Here is a 24792-nt window from a genome sequence, read left to right on the forward strand (position 1 = left end):
GCGAGACTCCGTTTGCTTTTAGTATAGATAAAACACATAGCCAATTTTGGGGGGTGGGGTGGGGGGAGACTTTATAGAATCAACTTGGCTTGAACTATCACAAGCCTTCTAAACACAAACCACTTCACTTCGGAGGGCAGGAGGACACAGGACAAGAAACTATTATGGCAAAGTCGACTATAATAAGGAATTATTTTAAAGTGCACATAACCGCGTATTGAACCAGTATTATAGTATTGTGTTTTTACTAAAAAAAAAAATGTTGGGAGCAGCCCAGGGGTGGCTGGGGCAACCTAGTCAGAGGGGTGGCAAATAAGTATGTAATTTATTATTATTATTATTATTATTATTATTATTATTATTATTATTATTATTATTTCCCTCTCTTCTACCTTTCAGTGTCCACCACGACCACCTGGTCCAAGAGTTAAGTTGGATATGTTCCCTATGATGGTGTCAGCACTGAATAGTAAAATAAAGAGTTGGGCCGCTGCCCTCTAGAACTTCTGTAGGCACTATTAAGGGATATTGGTTTTTTTTTTTTTTTTGCTCCTGTTTTTATTATGTATCTTGTGTTCTCATTTTGTATTTTTATGTTGTGAACCGCCCTGTGACCTTCAGATGAAAGGCGGAATACTATTATTATTATTATTATTATTATTATTATTATTAGTGTTATTAGTATTATTATTATCATTCCATTTTATTTTGACGAGTTCCATTTGTTGAAAGGCAGGCAGTGAATATTCTCGGGGAGAGGAAGTCTTTATTAGCCCTTACTTGAAATATTTTGATGGTTTTTAAGCACATTTCAAAGGTGATTGACCGAGAGAGCAATTCATCAAGCCCTGTGGTTTGCACAAACCTCCACTTATTTTAATAAGGCTTGTGAGGGACCAATCCAAACCCCGCTGAGATGAAAGGTGGCTGTTCTCAGCAGCGCTTGGTGGACTGCACTTGTGTGTGTGCGTGCATCTGTGCACACACACGCCTGCGTGCAAGGCGCCTTCTCCCACAACAGCCTGTTAACGTGTTTGGAAATTTACAAGATTTGCTCTTTCGTGCCGTATGGGGGGGGGGAAACCTGATGCTACAAAAGAACGTTCAAAAGGAGGCAATTATTTCCCCCACCCCCAACGACGGAGAAAACCTCCGATCGATTCTTATATGAAGGGGCTTTTTGTTACCCGTACGGGACAAAAAAAGGAAAAAAAAAAGGCACAATTAAAGGTGAGTTTAGCGCTCACTAGAAATGTACAGAGCACCAGCAAAATCTGAGCAGTGCTGCGCTTTGGAATTGTTTTTTTTCTACTTCTCAGTTCTTTTAAATGGTTTTCTATGGCAGGGACATTTTTCTTAATTAGTCACAGCTAATTAGTGTTCTGGCATAGACAAGTAATCAGAAATGTCAGAGCTGCAAGGCTACATCTCCCTAATCCTTTGATAATAATTTAGTCTCCTGGGAGGGCCTCAAGCTGCGGTAAGTAGTGGCTTGACAATAAGGCGAAATTAGGTGGGCAGCAGACCATTAGGATAGAGAAATAAAAAAAAGCCCCACCAAGTCCTGCTGAGCACCATCAGGCAACTAACTACATTGCCAGATGAGGTGCCTGTTTAAGCCGGTGTTGTTAATTAGCTGATTCTACCAGACCTGCTGCATATGCCCAGGTGCACCAGGCAAAAAATGTCTCTTTCTGGCTTTGTGCCAAGTGACGGTTGTGTTCTTACCGAGCTTCTCGAAACCCGATAGCAGAAGTCCGCATATTTCTCAAAGATTATTTTGACTTATCAAAGAAATACGCAGCTCAACAAGCTACAATGCATTGTCTCGTGAAGCCGCTCGGAGGGAGTTTAGTCACGCTTCTCTCAAATTTCCACCCCGATTTTCATTCTCATGCAGGCTTTTGATTCAGGAAGAGGACTTTTAAGAGCTCACCGGCCCAGTCTCAACTTGCAGGAGATGTTCTGGCATAGAATCGAGATCAAAAGAAGAGCTTGCTTTTAAAAAAGAGAGAGAGAGAGAGCGTCAAAGCCCCAAACTTGCAAACGATAATTTAACAGGGCAAAAAAATGGAAGGGGATGCACTGAAGCTCACTTGTCAGGGTTGTAATCTGAGAACGAGCTGTTTTGAAAGCTGAAGTTTGTATCTTGAAAGAGCGGAAGAACACACACACACACACTGAATTATGGCAATGAATACTAAGTGTGAATTAGTAGGACAGGGTTAAAACAGACTTCAACATGACAGAAAAGTGCTATTGAAACCACAGCAGTATCAAAAATATTGATGGCAAAAAACATGACATAGATACTGTAAGTTATGAGAGTCCAGGCAACAGTGGCAGGATGTTACCATTCGATGTAATAAATCTCTATATGTACAAAGCTCAGTCTTGGGTGGCCTCTTAAAATGTATCATAGGCTGCCATGTGGCTAACCAGCAAGTTCTTTGAAGGAAGGGCAGAATGCAGAAGTAATGAATATAGTATTTTCTTACTTAAGACTGAGAACAAATGATCACAGATCTCCATTATGGCACCACAAACTTCAGAAAGAGAAACCCTGTTCCACCAAGCAGCCTCCTGCATTAGCCTGTGCCTTCCTTTGACGGGAAAATGCTGAAATGTGGTAAATGTTATTAGCATTCAATTCAGATTGTTGTTATACCCCCAAATCACGGAACCATCTGTCTCATTGGATGCAAAAAAATAAACATTAAAATGCACATCTAGAATGGTTATGACCAAGTCAAGAGTGCCGTTCACATACAACTGCCTTCGACATGAAAGCATTGCTTGTACTACAAAACAAAGGTCAGAGAAAGTCAAAACCAACAAAAAATAGCAGATTATATGCATTGGCCGTTCCAGTCCTTCAAAGTCAATGGATTCTGCCAGCTTAAACTCTAGGTCACAGAGAACGTTCTTACCAAACTCCTTCCTTATGTGCAACATGTACTTATGTAGAGAGTTAGCATTCAATGCCAGTAATATATTGGTAGCAGAGAAATCACCTCTCATTTTCACCCAGCACCCAGAAGTGAACTGACCGAAGCTGATTAAAGAAGAAGAAGAAGAAGAAGAGAGGAAGGGAAAGGACCATTCTTGGGGGAAGCTTTTAAGTTACTGAAATGGCATATGTGATGGCGTGGGACTCGGGCTCAGACTCAGAACGGGAGGAGGCTCAGTCCGCGTCAGATCCTCTGTCGCAGGCACCAGCTGAACCTAGTCTGGGGCCTGATCCCAAAGAGCCTCAATCTGCTCAGGTTCCCCTGCAACAAGCACACTCTGGGCCAAGTCAGGGGCCTGAGCCTGTCCTGGCTCCAGGTGCTGTGGATACCTCATTGCTGTCGGCTGGGCCATCAGAGGCTAAGGTGGCCCCTGGGTCTAGTAACCCTCTGGCATCTCCCGAGCTGCAGAGACTCAGGGCTGAGATTAGGAGGGACCTGAGTACTCGCAGGAGGAGTGTTCGCTTTCAGGCGAGGCAGGGTCGTGAGTCATTGGGGGATGGGGACCGGCCATTACCTTGGCAGAGATAAAAGGGTGGTCAGATCCCGACCCAGGTTGTGGGAGCAACATTGCTGCTTGCCAGATCCTGCCTGTGTTCCTGTTCCTGATCCTGCCTGGATTCCCGCCCTGCCTCAACTTTGTCAGACTGACCCCTCATCGACTCCTTGGACTTCGGACCGGACTTGGACCTCACCTCTTGTATTGCCCTTGGGACCAGCACAGCGTAGCTACCGCAACCCCCCTTGGCCAACATTTGAACAAGATCTTTTGGGAAGGCCACACTGGTCTCGCTCTCACCAGCTACTAACCTCCTGGCACTGAGATGTGCAGATTCAAAGTTGGAACAGCAAGGCAAGGGCATTTAGGGAAGTGGTCTTGTGGCTGGCCCTTGACGGCAGAGCCCTTGTCTTTTGGAAACTCAACCAAGCCAAGAATATTTCCCAGAAATACGACAATTCTTTTTAGTTTTCAAGTGAGTCGTAAGGCCTGAGGTTCAACAGCTGCAGATTTCCTTTAATCTATTCTGGGCATATGGTATTTCACATTTTAATTGGGCATATTGTTAACTACTACAATCCCTAGAGATAGGGTGGGTTATACATGGAAATGGACTATGGAGGAGGGGATCACTGGAGGTACTCAAAAGACATACATAGCTTAGCGACATTTAAGCATTTAAACTAAGAGCCAATTCGAACGGTTGGATTTTTCTACGTGTTCATATATATGATCGCATGGAGACTAGCTAGCGTGAACATGTGGAGAGCCGGCAGCAATTTCTGTGATTGCAACTACTGGAAAAAATGAAGCCATGATCACACTAAGCTTTTGCAAAACAGCTGTTTAATCAGCACAAAGTTAGTAGTGTAGGTTGACCCTCTAAATGGAAGAAAACTCCATTGGCCACATTTGAAAGCTTGGGCAGAAAGAAAGGGACAACTTGTGCTCAATTATTACACTGTAATTATTTCAGTGAGAGCTGGACCATAAAGAAGGCTGATCGCCGAAGAATTGATGCTTTTGAATTATGCTGCTGGAGGAGACTCTTGAGAGTCCCATGGACTGCAAGAAGATCAAACTTATCCATTCTTAAAGAAATAAGCCCTGAGTGCTCACTAGAAGGACAGATCCTGAAGTTGAGGCTCCAGTACTTTGGCCACCTCATGAGAAGAGAAGACTCCCTAGAAAAGACCCTGATGTTGGGAAAGATGGAGGGCACAAGGAGAAGGGGACGACAGAGGATGAGATGGTTGGACAGTGTTCTTGAAGCGACTAGCATGAGTTTGGCCAAACTGCGGGAGGCAGTGAAGGATAGGCATGCCTGGCGTGCTCTGGTCCATGGCGTCACGAAGAGTCGGACACGACTGAACAACAACAGAATTATTTCATATCTCTCTCTCTCTCTCTGTGTGTGTGTGTGTGTGTGTGTTTTATTGGAATCTATCTTTTATACTTCCAACCCATACATTCTAAGTCCATTTTGTGATATCCGAGATTGGTGAATCCATGTTTTCTGTGGTTAGGATGAACAACTGTAGAATACATGCATTACAGTACATCCACCAACTTGGTTTCAATATCTTTTTGATGCAATTTATATTCAAAATAAGCTTCATTCTGCAAGCTGAAAACATGCAAAAAGAAAGAGGCCGAGAAACAAGGCCCACAGCAATTGGGCAAGTTGCTCTTCTTGACTAAGGTGGTTTCAAAACCTACATAATATTACCAGCATCATTTCTGTCCAATCAATCGGAGCTCGACAGAAGGCAGCCAACAGTCCACTGGCGGATCAACAGTCATTTCCTATTGGACCAGCCATAAGAAGAATGTTCCCACGCATCATTTCCTTCTTGACTTTTGGTTCATTGACTTCCTCTTGGGGCTCGGGGGGGGGGTCTCCTTGCAAGCCATGAGGACTTTCCAGCTCTCTCTCATACCATTTCTGGCTAGAGTTTATTTCCCGATGCCGTGCGTATACGTGGTCACACACGAGTCTATTGTGCGTAAGGGGTGTGTGTGCCTGTCATGTGTAATTTAGCTGAGATTCCTGCATTGCAGGGGGTCGCATTAAATAACCCTCAGGGTACTTTCCAACTCTACAATTCTATGATTCTGTGACTTGATGGACTTGTGTCCGATCCAGCATCACTAAGCAAGAATATACAGGTGAAACTCGAAAAATTAGAATATCGTGGAAAGGTTCATTTCTTTCAGTAATTCAACTTAAAAGGTGAAACTAATATATGAGAGAGACTCATGACATGCAAAGTGAGATATGTCAAGCCTTTATTTGTTATAATTGTGATGATTATGGCGTACAGCTGATGAGAACCCCAAATTAACCATTTCAACTTTGGGGTTTTCATCAGCTGTGTGCCATAATCATCACTATTATAGCAAACAAAGGTTTGACATACCTCGCTTTGCATGTCATGAGTCTATCTCATATATTAAACTCCAGTAGCTAATGAAAACAATTGCTTACATAAATGGACTTTTCCACAATATTCTAATTTTTCCAGTTTCACCTGTATACTCAGGATCGTGTGACATTAATTAGCAATGCCTTAACTATTCCAAGAGCCTGAAACGGCACTTTCGTTTTTGTAAATTAAACGTACATCTGGTGGGCCCAGAGAGATCCCATTTTTTTAAAAAAATGTAGAGCACCCAAGACTTGCAAGAAATAGCATTCCTCTACTTTACTTGACACCTCCTCTCCTTTTCATAACAGACATTATCTTCATATTTATTGCACAAATGACAATATGTCAAACTGATATGTAACCCAAAGAAATGTGAAGGAGGATTATTATTTCAGGGAAAGAAGCATACACGTGGATCAGAAAGCATGTTTACCACAGAAATAACATTTTTAATGAGCAACATTCACCTTTGCCACATGACCAGGTTAACACCAGCTAATTTTATTTTTTAAGTCGGCTACTTTAGCATCTCATTTACTAAGCCTAATGCCAATTAAAACTCTGCTGGAACAGGTAGAGATGGTGGCGCATTGTTAATATTTCACACAGGAATGTGAATCTGTGTTTAACCAACTAGGGTGAGCTTTGTGAGAGAGCTCTTGCTGCCGTTATTGTGGAGGAGAAAGTGGCAAGATGAAAACTGCTGTCACAGTGTGTGTTGTAGAGACAGCCGAAGCACATCGACACGGCTTTCACAATTGGAGCCCTTTTAAAAAGCACAGGGGGAGTGAGTTCTCCAGTGCAATGCAACAGATCCATAGCAATTTCTTAGCCCAGTTCCATGGATTTTAGAGAGTACGGTTTTGGAACCAGGCGATATATGGCAACTCAAATGTTTACCCAAAGTTATACAGTAGTTAAAACCTAGACAGCATCTTAAAAAAAGCAAAGACATCACCTTGCCGACAAAGGTCCATATAGTTAAAGCTATGGTTTTCCCAGTAGTAATGTACGGAAGTGAGAGCTGGACCATAAAGAAGGCTGATCGCCGTAGAATTGATGCTTTTGAATTATGGTGCTGGAGGAGACTCTTGAGAGTCCCATGGACTGCAAGAAGATCAAACCTATCCATTCTCAAAGAAATCAGCCCTGAGTGCTCACTAGAAGGACAGATCCTAAAGTTGAGGCTCCAGTACTTTGGCCACCTCATGAGAAGAGAAGACTCCCTAGAAAAGACCCTGATGTTGGGAAAGATGGAGGGCACAAGGAGAAGGGGACGACATAGGATGAGATGGTTGGACAGTGTCCTCGAAGCTACTAACATGAGTTTGGCCAAACTGCAGGAGGCAGTGAAGGATAGGCGTGCCTGGCGTGCTCTGGTCCATGGGGTCACGAAGAGTCGGACATGACTGAACGACTGAACAACAACAACAAAACAAAAAACTTTAAACTAGAGGCTTGCATCCAATGCAGTGCTAAGTAAACATAAGGATTCTGGCTTGTGCAATGGGATTCCTCCCCCCCCTTATTCCTGACACAGGACCCCGGCATCTGTCCTGGGGTTTATCCCAACCACCCAGAGCCGATTTTTGGAGGGTGAGGGGGGAAGTCCTATTGTGCAAGCGGGAATTATTGTGCTGATGGAATGCTGACTTAGCACCACATTGGATACAAGCCAAAAAGGACACAGTTAAAACAGCCACAGATTAGAAGCCACATGGAATAAATATGCTTTCACTGCCCACCTAAAGCCCATCAAGGATGGCACTTGCCTCAGCTCCTTTGGGAGGGAAGTCCAGCATAATCTAGTTTGTAGCCAGGGGTGAACAGAGCGTGATTCTCCTCCTTCTCACCCTATTTAAATGCCCAGGTAAAGATGAGTTGCCCTTTAATGCCTGGCCCCAATAAAGAAAAGCCTAAAACCTGTTTTCCCCTCACCATGGGCTCATAGGACTTTGGCTACAAACCAGCTCTTCCCTGTGCAGAGGATGGAGCTGGTGGGTGAGAGGGTTAGTTAAGGGGGAGGAGAAGGAGGGAAGAGAACAGCATGCTCCTTCCTCCTGTGAGTTCTGACTGTGTCGACTACATCAAAGTATGGCAAGTTCTTAAAGAAATGGGAGTGACCGATCACCTCATTTGTCTCCTGAGAAATCTCTATGTGGGACAAGAAGCTACAGTTAGAACTGGATATGGAATAACTGATTGCCGGAAGAAATATCAACAACCTCAGATATGCTGATGACACAACCTTGATGGCAGAAAGTGAGGAGGAATTAAAGAACCTTTTAATGAGGGTGAAAGAGGAGAGCGCAAAATATGGTCTGAAGCTCAACATCAAAAAAACTAAGAACATGGCCACTGGTCCCATCACCCCCTGGCAAATAGAAGGGGAAGAAATGGAGGCAGTGAGAGATTTTACTTTCTTGGGCTCCATGATCACTGCAGATGGTGACAGCAGTCACGAAATAAAAAGTTGCCCGCTTCTTGGGAGGAAAGCAATAACAAACTAGACAGCATCTTAAAAAGCAGAGCCATCACCTTGCTGACAAAGGTCCATATAGTTAAAGCTATGGTTTTCCCAGTAGTAATGTATGGAAGTGAGAGCTGGACCATAAAGAAGGCTGATCGCCGAAGAATTGATGCTTTTGAATTATGGTGCTGGAGGAGACTCTTGAGAGTCCCATGGACTGCAAGAAGATCAAACCTATCCATTCTGAAGGAAATCAGACCTGAGTGCTCACTGGAAGGACAGATCCTGAAGTTGAGGCTCCAGTACTTTGGCCACCTCATGAGAAGAGAAGACTCCCTAGAAAAGACGCTGATGTTGGGAAAGATGGAGGGCACAAGGAGAAGGGGACGACAGAGGATGAGATGGTTGGACAGTGTTCTCGAAGCAACTAGCATGAGTTTGGCCAAACTGAGGGAGGCAGTGAAAGATAGGCATGCCTGGCGTGCTCTGGTCCATGGGGTCATGAAGAGTCGGACACGACTGAACAACAACAACAACAAGCACAGTTAATAGGCATGGTCTTTGCTGGGCACATTCAGAGATCCAGACCCATACAGGATGATGCTAGCAGCTTGCAAGTCCCAGGTAAGAATCACCACCAGATGCTGTGGTCCAGCACAAAGACCGTTACCTGATCTTTGCTTTCCTATTCCCTCCCCGATCCTCTCCTAGCTTCCACCATGGCATCTCACTGCTGAACAGGTAAACTCCATCTACTGGAAAGCCCTATGTTTGTCTGACTTAAGGTGGAAGTTCTATTTGATTGCAGTGACTCATTCATGCAAGCTAGACTGCTTCAGGAGTGGGCAGCCCATGCGACAAGCAGGCCCCACATTAGGGGCTTGTCCTAATAACTTTGGCATGTAAGTCAATTTAGTCAATGGTCTGTTTGACATGTAATGCTAGACCATAGTTTAGTGCTGCAAGACATGAGCCTTGGCGGGCCCTGAACCATTTGATCCTTGCTTGATTAAACAAAATGAAATAAATATCGAAGCAAAAGGTCTCTGTTCACCAGAGGAGGGGGTAGGGAAAGAGGTAAATATTCTTTCCCATAAAGTATTAAACAATGGTTTATCATTATAGGCAACCTAGGCCAGTAGGGTTGCCATATTTGAAAAAGTAAAAATCTGGACAGAAAAGAAATTGGACGTTTTTGAGCTATTTCTGAGGAAAATCAGCAAAAACGACACTGCCGACGTGGGCTGCCATACGTCCGGATTTTCCCAGACATTTAACTGATTTCCACCTGGACGCTGCTTGCAGCTGCAGTATTCTGGATATGTCTCTGCAAATTCCAGACGTATGGCAACTCTGTAGGCCAGTGACTTAGTATTAAGTGCTACTTTATTACCTAACATATATACTTCATTGTTGTTGTTCAGTCGATCAGTTGTGTCCGACTCTTCGTGACCCCATGGACCAGAGCACGCCAGGCACGCCTATCCTTCACTGCCTCTCGCAGTTTGGCCAAACTCATGTTAGTAGTTTCGAGAACACTGTCCAACCATCTCATCCACTGTCGTCCCCTTCTCCTTGTGCCCTCCATCTTTCCCAACATCAGGGTCTTTTCTAGGGAGTCTTCTCTTCTCATGAGGTGGCCAAAGTACTGGAGCCTCAACTTCAGGATCTGTCCTTCTAGTGAGCACTCAGGGCTGATTTCTTTAAGGATGGATAGGTTTGATCTTCTTGCAGTCCATGGGACTCTCAAGAGTCTCCTCCAGCACCATAATTCAAAAGCATCAATTCTTCGGCGATCAGCCTTCTTTATGGTCCAGCTCTCACCTCCGTACATTACTACTGGGAAAACCATAACTGAGGCTATTTGTAGAAAAAACAACTGGAACTGAAGTTACACTTATTTTGGAACAAACCCATTCACTTCAATGTTAACTCAACAGGCATACTTGCAACTTTTTCTCTGGTCATAGCAGCAATACTCCTTGGTTGCCAACACAAATAAAAGTCACAGCTGTTGATTCCAGCAAAGTTACAATATAACAAATGCTGAGGAAGCCCAACAACCAATATTATTATATCGAAGAGCAGTGCTTTCTGTTTCTCTTGTCATATTCAGCTTATCCAGTCAAACCATTTCTTCAAAAATCTTTTCATGAGGTCTTGCTTACTGATTTGAGCAAGTGCACGATTATGCAGAAATGAGGTTATGAGATGCTAACATTCCAAATAAAAAATAGGCATGGAAAAGAAAGAAATTAAGCAGTTTGTCTCCCCTAGTTCATCTTCTGTCTCCTGAAAAAGATGTGCCTGTTTTTCATGACTCATTTACTGGGTGCTTTGCAATGTCTTTATGATTTCAGTGTTGCGGGGCTGACTTTGCCTTGTCGCCACAAGGTGGACAACAATGATGCGTGTGTTTTTCTATCCCTTTCTTGCCGACATACATTTCCTGATCTGAAAAGGCCCCATGAAGAAAGGAGTTAACTCCTGGGTTTCAATTTAAGCATGGGAAGTTGGAGAGGGAGCCGATATGAGTGTCCTTGCTGATTTTCTTTGGGGAAAACCTTTCCTTTTGCTTAACCCCCCCCAAACTTTATGCACCGATTTCTTTAGCAAGGAAAAAGAATTCACTCAAAAAACCAACAACCACGAGCAGCATGGTAGACAGCCTCCCCAGCTCCCTGTGATTCTAGGAAAGTCCAGATGAGGGCAACATGGGGTTTTCTGGGAGCTTGGACACCCTAGGAAATGCTGAAGAAGAACGAAGACCACCAGAGAGACGATTTGTAGAAGGAAAGGACAATCATAAACCCCATCCACGTCCACCCTTGCAAACTACCTAAAAGAATTTATCCAAATCTCTCTGATAGTTTTTGGACGCATCCTCCCGCTCATCAGCTGAAGGAGAATGGTTAAAAAAAATATATGGAAGAAATCCAAGTCTTCCTGGTCTGCGGACTTGATTGAACTCTGTGATGGCAGAGCCCAAAATCTTTGTTGAAGCATTGGGGATGATCCAATGAATTATTAGATGTGTACAGTACTGTACAGAAAAACAACAGCAGCTTAACTTTCCCAACTGCTGGATGCCATGTTGTATGTCTGTTTTTTTTAAAAAAATATATATATATAAGCACAGAATCAGGACTGTGTGTTCAGTACATCGCAGGAGCGAGTGCTATGGATCTGGCCCAATGCCCACTGAAATCTCTATCAAGGTTCCTATCTAAGTTTTAAACATTTGGAGAGAGAGAAATCACAGTGCAAACAGGCAGAAAGCCCAAGAAATGAACCATATGCTTGCAGATCCCGCTGCAACACCAAACTGATGCAGAAGTTGCTAATATGTCTCTGGTACTTTGTAAAAATGCCAGCTGGAGGGATGGGCTTCCCCCCTCCCTTTTTACCTCTGCAAGGCATTGTAGCTTTCGCAAATAAATAAATAAACTGTTCTTTCACACATATTAACACTTAGCTTATTAAAACAGATGATACTTTTCAAAAAAATTTTTAGAACCGCTCGGAAGTGTCTGTAAGGAAAGGGACTGAGTGCTAAAGTCAAGCTCCTTTCGAGCAGTCAAGCTAACAGACGGCAAACGGCGACGTGACATACCCGCGTCAGAGAGTCTTGCGAAGCGAGACCTTCCGCAAACTACCGCGAGCGAAGTGTCGCCGCAAAGGCTGTGAATCGCTGTTGTGAAAACATTTGCGGCAACTTGCATAATTAAACGAAACTGCCAGGAAAGCTTTCTAAAATGCTGTGGAGATGGAACATAAATAAAGATGCGCCGCTGTGGCAAATGGTAAGGCGAATTCAGACCCGGTGCAGGAACTGACCGTAGTAAACTGCAGAAGGAAGGTAGACTTCTCCAACAGTCTTAGGAGAGCCTGCTAGAGGAGTCTGGGCTTACCCAGACTGAAGTGCTCAGTGCTCTAAATACGCATAAAATGGGATCACAGTTATGATATTTCTAGCTGCTGAGAGCAAGTGACTTATGAGTTCCTTGTTGTGTGTGTATGTTGCTGTCCTGGAAGATATTTAATAGGGCTAGTTCTGGAGTTGCTTCTATTGCCTGTTTTGTTATTTTGGAGATTTCCTGGAGTGAACATAGGCCACTGGTACCAAAATGTGTGGGAAACCACCCTATAGTCAGGGACCATGCTGAGGAGGGCTGCGCTGAGGAAGAATGGTGGGAGCCACCCCCTCCCCCTGATCCTGAATTTTCTCAGGAGCAGGAAGACAGTATAGATTTGGAACAGTGGTTTGCAGAGGGACATAGTTCAGAAGGCAGAAGCTGGGGAATACTGGATGGGGAACAGCCAGCAGAAGAAACACTAGAAGAGAGAGAGTTAACAGATTCACAGTCTCTGGACAGCATTCACCTCCCCTTCTCCAAAGACATGAAGAGCTCAGAATGTGTTAGAACAGAAAGCACAGAAGGTACAAGCTCAGATTACAAGATGTAGGAGTGATGTAGATTAATAGGGACAGAGTGGGGAAGTAAGCCTTAATTGGGAGCACCGCCATTTCTAGGCAGACGTGTTCTTTTATCTCTCACTGTGATTATTAAAGAATCTAACTGTTAAGACATTCCTTTCCTTTGATCTTTTTATTTACTGCCACAGGGAGGAAGCAGATTCCCCGAAGCCTGACACCTATAGAGAAGTTAAACAACAAACTTAGACTAGCACACGGACAAGCCTTCATCCCGATAGGGTTCCTCTTTATCACATACACAGCACTACGAGACAACCAATCCCCTCCCAACAGCACACAAATCAATCTGGCTAACCTGACCCAACAACCTAGCCCTGCCCCTGCCCCCCCTGCAAACAAGCCATACTGCTATCAACTGAATGCAACCAGTCAAGCTCTGGACCCTCAATCTCTTGCAATATCAATATCAATAAATATATATAAAAACAAAGGACCTACCCACATGATGCTGACACAAACCCTGATGCTAACAATAGGCAACAGAGCAAAATAACATCTATCCCCCCTCTTTTCCCTCAGCTGAAAGATGTCTATGGCCAAAGTGTCTCTCACTAAATGTAAATGAACTGTGAAAAATACTCCATCACTTCAAAGTGGAGATGATACCTTTCCCTGTTTATCTGTTTTGTAACCCCCCAAAACTTTAATAAAAGCTATTTTAAAAAATTGGGATCACAGCTCTCCGTGGGGAGAGTTGAGGGGCTGAAGTTTGCAACACCCGGAGGAAATAGATCACTCAGAAGAACGGTCCAGTGCAAGCATATATGTTTAGATCGTTCAAGAGCTTGCTCATTTATTTATGCTTTTTAAAAATTTGCATACTGGCCTTCATCCGAAGATCACGGGGCAGTTTATCTACACTGAGACAAGGCAAAGACAGAGCAGGAGGGGTGGAGAGCAAGGCAGAGAATGTTGAGAGTGAAAGGTGGACTCACGCTTGGGAGTTTTATCTTCGTGTGAGCACTTGTGACATCCAGGAGGGACACCCATCCATGGAAACGCAAAGTGCAAGCCTGAAGTATGAGTGAGGTTCCTCTCTCAACTGTTATCTAATTGTGGCCAAACTCTCAGACTACAGCAAAGGGAGATAAGTGAGCACAGGAAGAATCTATTGGCTCTGCTGAGTCACCAGCAACTTCTTTCTCTTCTTCTTATAATATATATAATTTATAAATTTTTATTTATACTCTGCCCTTCCCCAGCAAACCGGGCTCAGGGCGGCTAACACCAATAAAATCACAACGAAAACATAAAACAGTTCATTAAAATACAGATTAAATACAATTTAAAACTAAATCTAAACTTCAGCCTCATTTTTAAGTAGCCCACCAATCAACCCAAAAGAACGAAACATCAGGGTTAGACTGAAACCAACCCAAAGGCTAGGTGGAACAGCTCCGTCTTGCAGGCCCTGCAGAAAGATGCCAAATCCCGCAGGGCCCTGGTCTCTTGTGCCAGACTGTTCCACCAAGTCGGGGCCAGTACTGAGAAGGCCCTGGCCCTAGTTGAAGCCAACCTAGCATCCTTGTGGCTCGGGACCTCCAACAAATTATTATTTGAGGACCTTAAGGTCCTACCTGGGACATACCAGGAGAGGCGGTCCCTTAGGTATGAGGGTCCTAAACCACATAGGGCTTTAAAGGTCAAAACCAGCACCTTAAACCTGACCCTGTACTCCACCGGGAGCCAGTGCAGCTGGTAAAGCACTGGATGAATGTGGTCCTGCAGCAAAGACCCCGCGAGGAGCCTCGCCGCGGCATTCTGCACCCGCTGGAGTTTCTGGGGCAGCTTCAGGGGCAGCCCCGCGTAGAGCGAGTTACAATAATCAAGTCTGGAGGTGACCGTCGCATGGATCACTGTGGCCAGATCTTCTTCTTCTTCACGAAATGTTGCCATTCCAGCCGGCCATTGCAAGAACTAAGAACTAGCCCACGAGTTAGTTTCCCACATCCTCGTCCCATTTCCTTATGTGTTGTGGTTTTTAGATTGCAAATCTGAGGGCAGGGACCGTCTTAATTCTATTTGCAAGCCAATCTGGGGGCAGTTTTTCAGCTGAAGGTGGAGGGGGGGCAAAGAGGCTCTGAATAAACATACACAATGGGCTTGTGCAAAGCACACGGTTTAGGAGAGATTGGAAGGAGATGACGACCAAACTGAGAACAATTCATGTATATACCATCTAAAAGATACTTCATCTAAAGCCCCACATACTGGATATCTGGCCATGTACTATTAGAAGGGGACTACTGACAGTTGATAGAGAGAAAAGCAGAATTGATTTGCCCTGCTTGGACAAGCATAGGATATAGCAACCAGTTGTGTGAACCACTGTGATAATTTCATCTATTTAAGATCAGAGTGCAGAGAGGATTCACCAAAACATGCCATCATCATCACCATCACCATAATCAGGAAAAGCAATATTTCATAGTTCCCAAGACCCTCTACTTTGTGGCAGCTCTTTTTTTTTAAGATAGTGTGAAGTTACAGCATAGCCCTAGTATCTGTATATTAACTTATTTGTCAACCAGTATACCTCTTGGGTACAGAATAGTTAAGGCTGGTTTGTCAACGCGGCAATAACCAACAAAAATAAGCATCTTGCTCTGCAGTAGCATCCCGAAAGAGCAGTTCGTAATATTCAGACTGACCGCTTAGGTTTCAGACAGCTACTTACATCAAACAGTTTTTCTATGTACATTTCTTCATTGACCTTATCGCGAAGTATGTCTTGGTTCTGACGAACAAACGTTATGTAAGTGTCTGCTAGATCCATCCCCGGTTTCTGTGAGAGGGGGAGAATAAGAAAGATTGGGGGTGGGGGCAGGAGGAAAGACCACAGAGGTGTAACTTGCACCGTATGATAAATCGTATACTTCAGATAAACACACATTTATATCGATAATAATAATAAAAATAAAAACATGCACATATGCACATCATTTTGTCTCATCCAAAATCTGTATCGGACTTGACAGAAATTTACAGCAGGTCTGGAATTCAAATTTTGTGAATGTGGAGTCCGGTTCTTCTAACACAGGGGTCAGCAAACTTTTTCAGCAGGGGGCCGGTCCACTGTCCCTCAGACCTTATGGGGGGCCAGACTATATTTTGAAGAGAAAAAAATGAACGAATTCCTATGCCCCACAAATAACCCAGAGATGCATTTTAAATAAAAGCACACATTCTACTCATGTAAAAACACTAGGCAGGCCCCACAAATAACCCAGAGATGCATTTTAAATAAAAGGACACATTCTACACATGTAAAAACATGCTGATTCCCGGACCGTCTGTGGGCCAGATTTAGAAGGTGATTGGGCTGCATCCGGCCCCCGGGCCTTAGTTTGGGGACCCCTGTAACAGAAGCAGACTCTGGTCTGTTTGCAAAGAGCTTCCCTCCTCACCCCCACCTCCCCAGTATATACAGTAATGCATGTTTCGAGTGTCACTGATATACATTTTCTTTCCAGATGTGTATTTTGCAGGTGCTGACACACAGAGGCAATCATACGGAAAGAAAAAGAAAAAAACATAGCAGTGCACGGTAGTGGGAGGAAAATGCCATAAATTGATTGTGAATGAAAAGGCTTCTATAAATACCATGAGACGTTTCATGCGCAATACTATGAAATATATATATATATATTAAAGTCCATTATATTTACTCATCCATACATACACAGTTGTGGTCTGCAGTCTGGATGTATAGTAGCATAGCATGGATATGAAAACAAAAGATGGATACATTACAAGTCAGGAAAACACACGGTATTTTTTTGCTGTTCTCCCTCCTTCCCTGGCCCGCCCCAGGTTGGTCCTGGAATCAACCCAAGTTTGAGACTGAGGAATTCACATAACATAGTTTGGAGGAGAAACTTTAGGCGAATTCAACAGGCTTTCATTATTTCTTCACTTGCCTGACCTGAAAAGTTTCAAAGTGTTGCCAGGATGAAGACCCTAGGGCAGAGATTATCAACCTTTTTGAGTCCACAGCTCCCTTGACCAACTACATTCTTTCTTCAGCACCCCTGTGGCACTCAGGAGCCCAGTTAGGTCGCCCCTTGCCTGCAGAGCTGGCAGCCTTATCGCGAAGTATGTCTTGGTTCTGACGAACAAACATAATGGCAATGGTGCCCACCAGAGAGGTGCCGGAACTGAGTTCCGGTGAGCTGTGGCTGAAAAAGCCATTGTTGTTGTTGTTGTTGTTATCCCACCCTTTCTTCTGAAAGAGTCCAGGGCATCAAACACATTCACAGCAAGCTATTTTTAAAAGAAGTATCATATTCCAAAATCAGTTACAGTTAAACACCTCTAAAACACTTAAAACGGTCTAAAAAACATTCTCTCATTCAATCATCTCAAGATTGCCAAGAATGGTGTCATCAAATGCCTGGATAAACAGGAATGTTTTCAAATTCCTTCTGAAAACCAGTAATTGTGATTGAGACAAGGTGGGTTTCGCCAGAGTGGTGCATGCTCTGGTTATCTCCCACTTGGACTACTGCAATGCGCTCTACGTGGGGCTACCTTTGAAGGTGACACAGAAACTGCAACTAATCCAGAATGCGGCAGCTAGACTGGTGACTGGGATTGGCCACCGAGACCACATAACACTGGTCCTGAAAGACCTCCATTGGCTCCCAGTACGTTTCTGAGCACAATTCAAAGTGTTGGTGCTGACCTTTAAAACCCGAAATGGCCTCGGTCCTGTATACCTGAAGGAGCGTTTCCACCCCCATCGTCCAGCCCAGACACTGAGGTCCAGCTTTGAGGGCCTTCTGGTGGTTCCCTCACTGTGAGGTTACAGGGAACCAGGCAGAGGGCCTTCTCAGTAGTGGTGCCCGCCCTGTGGAAGGCTCTCCCATCAGATGTCAAGGAAATAAACAACTATCTGACTTTTAGAAGACATCTGAAGGCAGCCATGTATAGGGAAGTTTTTAATGTTTGATATTTTGTCATGTATTTAATATGTTGTTGTTGTTGTTGTTGTTGTTGTTGGATTGTGGGTCTTTGCAGTTGTTCCTCTTTCCAATTACGCTTTTAACTATGTTAATGCTTAAGTCAGCAGTGATCTTAACTATTACCATATTTTTCGCTCCATAAGACGCACTTTTTTCCTCCTAAAAAGTAAGGGGAAATGTCTGTGCATCTTATGGAGCGAATGCATGGTCCCTGGAGCTGAATTGCGTAGGGGCCAAAAGCAGACCGTGCTCCTTTTTTACAAAGAGAGAAGGGGGTGTTGAAAGGAAGCCGCTGAACAGCTGTTCAGCAAGTGATCGGGAGAGAGATAAGGCTCCCTTTCCAGCCCCGCCCCCTTGCCCAGGCCTCCATTGTTGAATGCAGAGGGAGGCTGTTTGTTTCCCCAGCGACATGTGACTGGCTGATTAGATTATCTGTCTGGAAACTGTAGAAATGGCTGTAGGACTAGAAGCTGCAGAACTGTGAGTTGAACCCCATGGAAATGGGGATTTTCCTCTTTGAAAAAGAAGCTGCACCACTTTCAGCCGATCCTCAAAAAAGCAGGGCTTTTCCCTTTGCAAAAAAGCTGCACCACTTTAAGCTGATCCTCAAAAAAAAGGGCTTTCCCCCTTTCCTCCTCTAAAAACTAGGTGCGTCTTATGGAGCGAAAATACGGTAACTCTGATTAACAGGGTATGCTGGGAAGCTTTAGTGTGAATACTAGTTAGCTTTAGCCATGGTTTTATGTTCTGATGTAACCATAGTTAACACCAGTTGGGGGGGGAAGCCAGGGAGAGGGGAGGGGAGGGGGTCTCATAGCTTACTCTCTTAACCATGACTAAAGGAATCAGGAGCATGGTGTATTCAACACTTTTACTGAGTTCCCTATTTCAGCACATCAGAAAAAAACCCCACCAAATTATGCCACAACCTCTCTTGAGAGGAGGACAATGACACTTTTTGTGCTTTGTACAGAACGTGGTGTATCTAATAAGTGTCGTTTTTGCATTAAAATAGCCCAAAAGTGTTTTTTAATCTTAATTTGCCTAAGAAGCTCAAGAACTTTGGCCAAAAAAAAAAAGCTCAACAACTTTTCTGTCCAGGTTTTCACTGTACGAAATATGGCAACCCTAATTTAAACTGAAGGTGTAGTAGTATTTCAACATTATGTATGTTACAGCAATGTTTTCAGGGGATTTCACAAGGAGGAAAAACGAAACCAAATTGTGATCAGCATCACAAATGAAAAGAGTTTGGGAGCTAGTATTATGTTGAGGAGCAATTCTTCCCAACACATTGCTCTTTAATATCTTTAGTGAAACATACAAATTTGGTTTCAAGTTTGTTGTTGTTTTTTCTTTAAAAAAGAGATAGCCTGAAATCAGTCGATTCTTGGGGGGGGGGGGATTCCCATTAGCAATCTTTCTCCCTTTTTCTTGGAAATGTTTACCTAATTTGTGACATATGGGAATTTCACACCTAGTGAATATATTTTCATGTAGCTTGTAGCATGAGACTCTAATCATTAGAAGAATATACACAAGAATGATAACTGCAACAGCTGGTGACATTTACCAATTAGAATTACAGTTCTTTAAAACACTATCTCTCCCCCCCCCCTCCAGTGTACACAGGGTAATTATCTCTGATAAATTGCTGGGAGAAAAATCTAATTTTCCTTTTAAATAGTTTTACTCACTGTCTATACATGCCTCGATAAACATGAATGATTCTCCAAAGAACTACAGTGGTTAAGTTCTCCTTTATAAAGCTAATGAAGCTGGATTAAACAGCTAATTAAGAGCCATTAAAACTCCCTTTTATGAAAATTTACTTAGGGAGCGCATTTTAAACAAAAAGATCTACGGCACTTTCAAATATTTAAGATACACTGCCTAAGTCACTAGAAACTTTTTAAAGGCACTATTTGAAAAGCGCTTCTCAAACAGAGCCTTTTGACTTGAAAGTCTAAGATCTGACAAGCTGCTTTGTTAACTGGTGTAGGATTGTTTATTTCAGAATTAAGGAGACAAAATATATTTCTGCAGCCACGTCAACATAAAGGGATTTATGGTTATTGAGCAAAACTGGAAAAATGGAATGGGGAAACAGAGAACAGAAATGTGAGTGTGCCTGTCTGCAAGCTAGTGGGTTGTCTGCTTCGACTGGAGTTCTCACAAAGGGAGTGCAAAGGTCACTATTGCAGTAGTTTTCAACCAGTATGCCGTGGCACCCTGGGGTGCCTCGAATGAAGGTCAGGTGTGCCGCTGTTCACCTTTCCTTCACACCCTTCCTCTGATGCCCTCTCACATCTCTGCCTCCCAAAGAGAGAGGAGAGGAGGGCTGAGGGAACGCTCCACAAAGGAGGGTGTTTGAAAAGAGGTGAGAGGCTGCCAGCTCTGCAGGCAAGGGGTGACATAACTGGGCTCCTGAGCCCCACAGGGGTGCTGCGGAAAGAATGTAGCTGGTCATGGGAGCCGTGGACTCAAAAAGGTTGAAAACCTCTGCACCATTGGCATACTTTGCTCGCTCTGTGGTGCTGCAACACCTTACATTGCTCTGCAAGACCAGGAATTTTGTGACCAACGACATGTTGTGACCTCACTTCCTGTTGAACATCAAGTGCTTGGTGGAGGCTTATTAAATTTCATGCAGGCATTTTCGGCAAGCATTTTTCTTCATTTTACAGTTAAGTTCAACCTATTATTATTAAAAAAAAATTAGGAACCTGATCACACAGTTCTTAAAAGCTGTGGTGTTAAGCAGTAAGTGGAAATGCAGTACAGTGGTGCCCCACTAGACGAATGCCTCGCTAGACGAAAAACTCGCTAGATGAACGGCATTCATCTAGCGGAAGCTGCCCCGCAAGACGAAAAAGTCAATGGGGCTGCTTCGCAAGACGAAAAATTTTCGTCTTTTTTTTTTTTCGTTTAGCGGAGCGCAGCTGTCATTGCCGCTTCGCTAGACGAAAAAACCGCTATACGAAAAAATTCGTAGAACGAATTATTTTCGTCTAGCGGGGCACCACTGTATTAGACTCAAAACAGACCCACTGGAATGAATGGATCTAACTTAAGTCACGTCCGTAACTTTCAGCGGGTCAACTCTGAGTAAAAGTTAGCTCAGTACCACCCACAATTGTTGAAATTAAATAAATAAAACATCGTGCTGGGCGACAGCACTGCTACATCGGCGGCAGCCATCGCCCCAAAATACCGCGCCGCCACAACCCAAGGAAAACAGATAGCTGGACAGAAGCTGCTGATAAGGGGAAGGTCGTCACTCACCTGCCAGCATTATAAGCCTGTACTGTTATTTCGTAGGAAACATTGGCAATGGGATTGTAAACAAGAGGAAGTAGAAGCAGCCATCTCAGGCAACCGAAGCAGTGCTGCCGCTAGAGAAGTACTGCCGGTGCCACAGAGTCGCCGCCTCTTTGGCTTCCCAGGTAAGGGCGGCATGGCATAGCGGCATGTTCCTGTTTTGCCTCGGGCGGTGAAACGGGATGAACCGCCCCAGAGAAGCAGGAAGAGCTGGTCCAGGCTGCCCAAACTCTCACAGCTCAAGCCATGCTAGGGCCTACCAACCTTGCACATACCACCAAGGTAGACTATGTGAATGATAATTATTTACTGAATTTATATACCGCCTCATACCTGGAGGTTGAATAGCATAGTAACTGCTAGTACTAGTTGGTAGGGCAGGGCTAGGCGGCACAGATTTCCAATGCTGGGGTCGCTGCCAGCTACTGAGAGAGAGAGGCAAGGCAAGGCAACGGGAAGGTTGGCACACTGTGGAAGCAGTGGCATAAGAAATGAATTGACTCTCCCACTGCACCTGCAACCCTGTCGACCTCCCCAGTGCCTCACCCCTGTTGGTAATTGGCAGTGATCCTGAAGCTGGGAGGCCAGGTGAGCTCTACACCATCTTATCCCTGCCAACCACCTCTGGTAATGAGACAGAGAACCGAGCTTAAAGTCATTCTTTTATAGAGCAAGTTGTTACTGACACTCGGTATATCGTGAAAAGTTTGAAGGTGCTGGAAGCACCAAACTCTTTGGTGATTCTTTAGGATTAGATGTCAGTGAGGACGGGACAGCGGAAAGTAAATTTGGTTCACAAATTGCTAAAAAAAAACCCGACACGGTTGATCAATTGCCCGGTTTCAAGGGAGAAAAGGTACGTTGGTCTGCCTGTTTTTTTTTTTTTTTTTGTAGAATATAGACATCTTTTTATCACAGTCAAAAATGGTAAGCTGGAAATCTGGAAACACAAAGGCATTAAGGCAGCATCCCAGGAAATGAAGCATGTTAAGAGGGTTAGTGTGCCACTGTAGCACATGTAACCAAATACCACGTCAAGAGAAAAAAAAGGGAAAGAGTTTAAAACAAGGGAGTAAACTACAGCAGATTCTTTTCCTGGGGGTTAATCAGTTGTTAACCTGGTAGGATGAAGATGATTTAGAGAGAGAGAGAGAGAGAGAGAGAGAGAGAGAGAGAGAGAGAGAGAATTCCTTGCTAATTATATGCTACTGCCAATGATCTTCCTGTTGCTTCACCTAATCCTGCAGGTGCAGGTCATGTCTCTCCATTCACTGGTAGGAGGGTCCAGTGCCTGGTAAAAACCTCTGTTCCCCACAGGGGTCCGCTGCTCCCCCCCCCCTGCTCCCAGCCACAGATTCAAATACAGAAGAGCAGGCCAAACCTTTCAACTGAGCGTTAACAATGTACCAGAAGGAGGGAGAAACACAGAACTGTCACGATGCCTTCTTAACAAAAAAGGGGGCATTCTCCTTCTTCTTGATCATCATCTTTTTTGTTTAAGATTCAAAGTATAAGAATTATTTGCAACCTAAAAAATCCACATTATAATTCATTAAGGGGAGCAAGCGCCCATAATGAAAGAAACACAAGGCAGCTAAACAAAGCCAAGCCATTGCAGGTGAAAGGGCTGGGGATATTATTGACGTCTTAACAATCTGTCAGAATCTTAACCGACAGCAATAGTGATAAAAGTTAATAATTGCAAACACGGCTTGCCTACATTTGGGTTAGTCAGATAACTTGGCTTGCCACAACCTCACTGGAAATCCAATTATGTATGCAAATACTGGGATGTTTGTCCTCACTTGTGGATCTCAAAGGAAAATGTTATACACATAAAGGTTACATGCAACGTGGTCATCTTTCTGCAGGGCAGGACTTACAGTATTTAGGGCTGATCAATATATCATCCAAAACTGGTTTGAAATCCGTATCGTGATATTGGTTTCATAATTTTTGACCTGGCAATATATTGTGAATCATGATGTGTGTTTGTGTGTGCTATGCAAAAATCACAATGTGGGGAAAACCGTGAAGCCATCCAATGCCTCTACATAGCTCCATCCTTATTTCAGACATTGTGATATATCAGCATATCACGATGTTTAGCTGGTGATATATCATGAAGCTGAAAACCAGATACAGGTATCGCCCGGCTCTAGTGTACTCCCGGATTTTGCATTAGGTCAGTTTTAAGCACTGAAAGAAAGCAGGTAAGCTTAGAATTTTCTCAGAGGGGAAAAAGTGACTGATAATTGAAAGGGAAAGGCGGTTTAGAACAGGATAGCATTCTGTATTGCTTTTTTCAGTGTTTGAAAGAAATTAGGTTTAGGCTTGAATAACCTGACAAATCTGAGCAACAATGGCTGGAGCATCTGAGGTGCGCAAGGAAGATATTCATGGACCAAGGATATAATTTTCAAAGCATCCACCCAAATGAGCTAAGCCTTGGAGAAATGCTTCCAAATGACAAGACGTCCCCCGTGAAATAGTTCCTAGGTTACAATCCTCACTCCTCCGCAGCTGAAAAAGTACACTGAGAGTAACCTTCCTTAGCTTTGCTTTGAGAGTTAGCTGCTGCTTAAGGGAAATGAAACCCCCCTCTAGGGGCAAGATGTATCTGTTTAAATACTTTGTTGTAAAGCTATAATGAACCGCTAAAGGAAAGCATAATGATAACACATGAAAAAGTACACATTGTGGAAAGCGACAAAGTTTACAAAACTAGTACTGGGGAGGAAAGGCTACTTACAGGAACGTCCACATATTTTGCAGCTGCTTTCACCTTCAGAGAAATAAAAAAGCAAAACCTGTAACTAACCAACTATTAGCTCGGAGTGGACTTTAGAAAGCAATTGTTGAAGAGCTGGAATACTTACAGTGAATGAAAGGATTGACGAGAAGAAAGTGCCTTCGTCATACCTTGATAATTTAGACAGCACACCTTCCAGCACTGAAATGAACTACATTAAGAGGCAGAGTGTAAATATTGATAATGCCGTTGTAAAACTCCTAAGGCTGAGGAGGGGAAGGATTATGCAAACCACTGCACATGGGCACTTCCTTAGTCAGATCTATGCTACATAAAAGGGTGCTCAACCTATCCAGCAATCTAGAATATACAAATTTATGTTGTGGAAGGATACAAATTGATGGACTACTACTTCCCCATCACAGCTACTGTAACCAGAACATTGGGTTTTAAAGCTTCAATGATATTATTTCTCAAGTGTCCTTCTGGCTCCTTGTTGCTTCTGGGCTTTGCGGCACAATGAGAAGGCAATTGTAACCTTTCACTTGAAACGAGTGCCCAGTCAGAATTCACCCAGATGCTTTTAAGCAGAAAAAACAGCTGGGGAGGAAAAGGTTAAGCCATCCCCGCCAGTTCAAAACGGTGACATCACTCAGTACTTTTCATTTAAAAATCAAGGAGGTTGGGAGGCTGCTTATGTGTAAGGCCAAGTTTGGCCCTCCATTATGAATCACAAGAAAGCTTCCCGGAAATAAGCGTATTGTGTTATTTCTTGCTTGGCGTTACTCAGACACTAGCCAAGGAGCTGAAAAGCCACTTCCGTTGGCCACTAATGAGAACCTGCACCCTAA

The 24792-nt window shown here is 43.7% G+C and overlaps 1 protein-coding gene across 19 annotated transcripts in view; it reads right to left on the reverse strand.

Moving 5' to 3' along the window:
- CADPS2 (calcium dependent secretion activator 2) overlaps positions 1–24792 on the reverse strand; it is a 323931-nt gene that overhangs the window by 23428 nt on the left and 275711 nt on the right. For 12 of the 19 annotated variants that reach the window (XM_033161515.1, XM_033161513.1, XM_033161504.1 and 9 more), the window contains 3 exons: positions 24069–24152; positions 23942–23974; positions 15582–15689 (listed from right to left, as the gene is read on the reverse strand). In XM_033161515.1, the coding sequence (XP_033017406.1) occupies positions 15582–15689; positions 23942–23974; positions 24069–24152 (225 nt within the window). Of the gene's footprint in view, positions 1–15581; positions 15690–16586; positions 16605–23941; positions 23975–24068; positions 24153–24792 lie in introns of all 19 variants that reach the window. The other 7 variants (XM_033161501.1, XM_033161498.1, XM_033161499.1 and 4 more) reach the window with 1 other exon arrangement.

This window comes from Lacerta agilis, chromosome 10 (assembly GCF_009819535.1).
Source record: "Lacerta agilis isolate rLacAgi1 chromosome 10, rLacAgi1.pri, whole genome shotgun sequence".
In the NCBI taxonomy this organism is placed as follows: Eukaryota; Metazoa; Chordata; class Lepidosauria; order Squamata; family Lacertidae; genus Lacerta; species Lacerta agilis.